Source organism: Triticum urartu, chromosome 5, assembly GCF_003073215.2.
Source record: "Triticum urartu cultivar G1812 chromosome 5, Tu2.1, whole genome shotgun sequence".
Classification (NCBI taxonomy): domain Eukaryota; kingdom Viridiplantae; phylum Streptophyta; class Magnoliopsida; order Poales; family Poaceae; genus Triticum; species Triticum urartu.
Genome location: NC_053026.1, coordinates 554,975,425 through 554,981,170, shown reverse-complemented (window position 1 = coordinate 554,981,170; position 5,746 = coordinate 554,975,425). Strand labels below are relative to the sequence as shown.

The 5,746-nt window shown below is 46.4% G+C and overlaps 1 protein-coding gene across 1 annotated transcript; it reads left to right on the top strand.

Moving 5' to 3' along the window:
- The first annotated feature begins 427 nt into the window (after positions 1-427).
- Positions 428-4,270, top strand: LOC125510649 (probable WRKY transcription factor 57). Its single transcript, XM_048675891.1, has 4 exons — positions 428-980; positions 1,494-1,649; positions 2,221-2,674; positions 3,773-4,270. Exons 1-3 carry the CDS (start codon positions 646-648, stop codon positions 2,660-2,662), a joined length of 933 nt encoding a protein of 310 aa, XP_048531848.1. The 5' UTR covers positions 428-645; the 3' UTR covers positions 2,663-2,674; positions 3,773-4,270.
- Positions 4,271-5,746: the final 1,476 nt, after the last annotated feature.

Sequence of the window (5,746 nt, the reverse complement as noted above, 5' to 3'; positions counted from 1 at the left end):
ATAAACTTGGTCAAAGTTTGTAAAGCTTGACTTTGACCAAAGCTAATATACAAACTAACTAAAAACGGAGGGAGTAGTATATATGACTCTACTTCATTGCTGGGTGCTAACTTTCTCCGGCATGGATATTTACCCAGGTGGTCCGGGGTCCGGGGATACCAACGGCTGGCTTGCACCGATGATTGGTGCAATCCCATTGGTTGTTACATGAGATTTTACCATGCCATCCAGTAATTTTCGGTAATTCGTTGAGTAAGTACCGGTACTTGCGCGCGCTCTCTCTGTCAGCGGTCACCAGCGTCAAGTCGTCTGTCACCCACCCACCAAGACGTTACCGACGGAGACCGAGACCGTGAGAAAGTTCCAAAAATCCGTTCCTTATCGACGCGTCTGCTCCGCTCCGCTCCGCACCAAAAATGATGCGCGACCCCAGTCCTACTCTCCCCAGTTGTTACTCCTAGTCCTAGCCCAGCCAGCCGCACCACCGTCCAGGGCCCGGCCGCACGCTACAACTAGAACCAACCCAAGCCCCGGTGCAGTGCACACCCAGTGTAGCTCGTCTCTCTCTCTCTCGCAGCGACAGCCCGGAAGCTAGCTAGCTTTGATCGCCGCCGGATCGGAGTGCTCGTGGTGTCGTCGGGGGCCATGGCCGGCGCCGCGGGCGACGGGCCGGAGGGGGTGGGCGGAGGCGGGGACTGGCCGCCGTTCGCCGGCGACGCCTTCGGGGATTACTCGTCGTCGGTGTTCGCGGAGCTCGGCGGATGGTCTGATGGCCTCGGCGCGGGCGCCGGGGACCTGCCGCCGCTGGATCTGCCGGCGGCGAGCGCGTCCGCGCAGGTCCAGCTGGCGCCGTCGGACGAGATCATGCCGGCCGCGTCAGGCGAGCCCGCCGGCGCCACGTCCTCCTGCTCCAGCGGCGACGGCGGCGCCGCAGCCACCGCGGAGAACGCCGACAAGCCGCAGTGCGCCGCCGACGCAGCGTGAGTCTAGCGGCCCGTCCACCTCTCATCTTTGCTTGCGACATGGTTACGCGGATCGCGCGTCCGCGAGGGGCAATTCCGGCAGCGCGGGCGGGCCGCGACGTGTCCACGCGGATCCGCCGTGATTCGCGTGCGTACTACGTAGTAGATCGTTCCCGGTCTCACTCTCACGCGGTTTCTCTTTTATTTTTTCTTCTCTCTCTCTCTCCACACTCTCTACTCTACAGCGGCCGCTTGGTTCCTTGTTTATTCTTCTGTCCCCTTTCCTCACGTATTGGTACGCAATCCGTATACGCGTACGCATGTATTACTGCGCGTGCGTACTATACATCATCACTTCTAGATCTGATCGTTTGATCATACTACTACATGTTAATTTCGAAATATACATGTTGAGCAAAGCATGCTAGCTAGCCAGTAATTCCGGTATTTCTTTACGGAGAGAGTACTAGCTAACCATCTTGAAGAATTCTGCCTAAAAAATCAAGCGTTGATATGTATGTGTGCGCGCAGGAGCATGAAGCCGACGACGGCGGGGAAGAAGGGGCAGAAGCGGGCGCGGCAGCAGCGGTTCGCCTTCGTGACCAAGAGCGAAGTTGATCACCTCGAGGATGGGTACAGATGGAGGAAGTATGGGCAGAAAGCCGTCAAGAACAGCCCTTTCCCAAGGTACATGATCCACATCTATCCATCACTTCACTTGTGTTGCGTATAGTGTTCTAATAGTATTTGTTATTTGCACACATGGGCAAGGGTAAAGCTTTTGGTTTCTTATTTCGGCGCACTTCCTTTTTCTCTCAAAGAAAACCACAAGCATTTTCTAAGAGAAAATCATGCGCAAGCAATTTATAACGATCGACCTTGACTGATCATGGAATTGCTGTTTGATCAGATGCGGTTGGCGATTAATTTGGACTTTTTTGTCTCTGATCAGTTATTCCATATAGACAGTATATATAAGATTTTCAGTTAATTACCGTACTGGAAAGAGGTCTGATTGCCCAACCCATGTAGCAGCTATGGAATGTTTTTTTTCCCAACTGAGCTTTACCCCATGTAGCTCTAGAATCCGCAGGGCAAAGAGCTTACCCAATGTAGCTACAGAATCTGAAGAGTAGATACGGGTGACTAATGAGGAGTGAGGATATTTGAGATGAGGCATAGGAAGCATGCAATCTTCTTGTGGTGGTTCATTTCCATCTTTTCTCTTCTCACCGAGCTGGCTTTCGATCTTGAGCAGGAGCTACTACCGGTGCACCAACAGCAAGTGCACCGTGAAGAAGCGGGTGGAGCGGTCGTCGGAGGACCCCTCCGTGGTGATCACCACCTACGAGGGCCAGCACTGCCACCACCAGACCTCCTTCCAGCGCGGTGGCATGCACTTCCACGGCGGCGCCACCGTCGCGCTCGCGGAGCAGATGTCGTTCGTGTCAACTCAGCAGCTGTACAACCTGCCGCCCCTGCGCCGACAACAGATGAATCCTGCATCGTCGGAATCCGCCGTTAGCTCCGTGCCGCCGTCTTTGCAGCAGCTCAACGGCGGCGACGAACTGCGAAGGTCGACTAGCTATAGCCCCATGGCCTCCGCGACGCAGACACCGTCCTCGTTGGTGCCTCCAGATGTTTCGTTTGACATGGGACTGCTTGGCGACATCGTGCCTCCAGGAGTAAGAAATGGATGACGACCTATAATGGTAATTATTAAGAGTTTACAAGCTTTGTAAATAGTTGGATCATCCAAACATATTTCCTCCATCTACAGACTAAAGTTTATAGCAATTTCAATTCTCTTAAAATCTTGCACTTTGAGCACTGCAATTTTAGGCCAAATAATTAGTACACAATTTTAGAAGACTGAGATTTAAGAAAAATCCAGGAAGCTGATAATGGATCCTCCGAAATAACTTTGAAAAATGTGCAACCTTGTGAGATAGTTTATGTATATAAGCACATGTTTTAATTTATTTTTTCCATGGTGGAGGCTTTAAAATATTTATCGTCACATACTTCAGTTGAGTTAACACATGAATGATTAGTTGGCTATTTCCCTCAATTCTTTTTTGACTTCCTGATATGCTAATTGTTTGCCCAGATTTTGCTAGTCACTTCATCTTCTATTGCACAAAATTTACAGTGATGTTTCACACTGAAAACCAAATATTCCCATCCAACAACTAAATTGTGCAATAGGGCTTTGGTTACGTGTTATGTATGGATATATACTAGTAGTTGGTTGGATATAGAATTATACATTTGTGTAGTAGGGCTTTAATTCCTTGCGGTTGCATATATCACGACTTCACGAGTACTACTGTACTCCAGTATCTAGCTAGCTAGCTGGGACCAGCTATGTACATATTGTCAGATCAATATGGCATGCCATGTATTTATGGATGATACGTATATATGCATACAGCTGCAACCAATTTACACGGAGATCTTCAATATGTATAGTACATGTGAATTAATTGATTGGACAACAAGTTCGTATAATATATAGTGTACTACATAAATACATGCATGTACTATCCATTCCATGCACTAGGTAGTATATAGTTGTTGTACCGTGTACTAAAGCACAACATATCCTGTCCCAAGTTTTCACCAATGTTTTTCTGGTGTTTAATTACACCCTTTTTATAGATCTGTTTGTTCTCTCTTTCTCTCTCTCTCTCTCTCTCCCTCTCTCTCTCTCTCTCTCTTATCTCAGACATGCATATCATGCACATGTATGCATGTTTCTATGGTGTAATTAACCTACTCTGATTTCATTTTTACTTCCGTTTATGCAGAATTATCTCCCTACTGTCTATATCTGAACTCTGAAGTCATGACATGTCTCAGATCAGGGAAGGCAGATAACCAAGCAGCTACCCATAGCTAGGGTTTCCAGCTGATTGACCGATACTCTCCTGCAGAGTCCCTTGAGACCGAGCTGGATCTTCAGCCTATTACAGGCTGAGGCCGGTATTGATCAAAGACATGCATGGAGTACAACGCTTTCTCCTGATGATAGGATTTGCTATTGATTTTGCACTGCGCCTCATTATTGGACAGGCCCGTGCAATTCTCGATCTCATGGCAAAAATTTATGCCCAACTAATTAACTTCAGCCTATCTGTTTGATCTACTTGACCCTTGGCATGTACTGTAGCAATTTGATAGTGGTAGTATTGTATTAACCTAAACTTTTATGACTTTCTAGCTAGCTAGCAGCCTAGCAGGGTTAATTTGTTGTGGATGTATATATATGTTTGAGATTCTGCATATGCAGAGTATCGGGGTGATCATACAGCTAGCTCATTCGACTCTTTGTTTTTTATTACTCCAATCAACTTCGAATCTGATTTCTTTTACTGGGTCACAACATTCTAGATAAAATTTGGTAGCACTAGTATAGAACTATAGATAACTAGTATATAACTATAATACCTTAATCGTGCAAGGGCAAAAGCACTAATTTTACACAGGTATCGGGCCAGTCACTATGGAAGTGTTGCTTATGCGCACGGCCCAGCAAAACACGGTGGGCTGCGGTCCGTGTGTGATATGCCTTCATCGCACGGCTGGTCGTGGCCCGTGTGCGATGCTAACAGGTTTGACCCACTTGCCGGGGTAATTACCTACCCCTCCCCACACGGGCGCATCTTTGCTTGACACCTTACTGGACACCAACCATTCTAGATTGTTCACAGTGCACCGCCCTATCCACCAATATGCTTCATGCCAAACTCGTGCAGTGCACAGTCGAAAACTTCCGCAGAGATTGCATCTCCATCCGCCATCGCCGCAATTCATGAAATCGAGGTACTTCATTCTTGCAGATAAGGAATGCGCTGGGATCGCCTCACCCTTCCTTTTGTCCAATATCTATCTCTATCTCTATCTCTATCTCTATCTATCTATCTATCTATCTATCTATCTATCTACATTGCCATCCAGAGCGAGTCCTCGCCGTCGCCTCCATTGAAAGTGGTCGGGGGATAGTCATTTGAATCGATGAATTGATCTTCGTCTTCCCCTCTCTATCCATTGGCGCCGCCATCATCCAATTCCTCTTTGTTAGCATCTATTAACACCCTCCCGTCCCCACCTTTCTATATATGATAAATGGTAGTCTTTACAAATGGGGTGGGTTTGTGCCAAATTCGCTCACATGCCGAAATGGGCTTGGGTGATGTCGCCAGCTGTCCATGTGCAATAACTGAAAAGAATAGTGACATTCCTTTCCGACGGAGCAGATCGATATCCATGATTAAAATAGGTTCTTGGGATTTGACATGAGGACTTTTTCAATTAATTGCAATGTGATGTGAGCATAATAAAATATCAAAATATTTTTACTAATTCCGATTCGCTTTTCACTTTTTAATATTGAAATTGCCTTTTTTACCCCCAAAGTCAACGTACTCCTATTATTTTTGGGGTGGTACTCCATCTTATTTGTGTTGGAGCAAATCGATACCATTCAATATCATCCATCGAATTGACAAAAACAGTAGGCCCATATTCACTCCTTGGCACCATAAAAGAGCCCTATATGTAATACTCCATCCGTTCCACAATGTAGTGCGTATAGATTTTTCTGGAAAGTCAAACTTTGCAAACTTTAATCAAGTTTATAAATAAAACTATTTATCTCTACGATACCAAATATGTACAATATGGAGGTACGTCTTGCGATGTAACTAATGGTATGTATTTGGTATTCTAGATATATATGTTTTCACCACAAACTTGATCAAAATTTGTAAAGTTTGAATTTT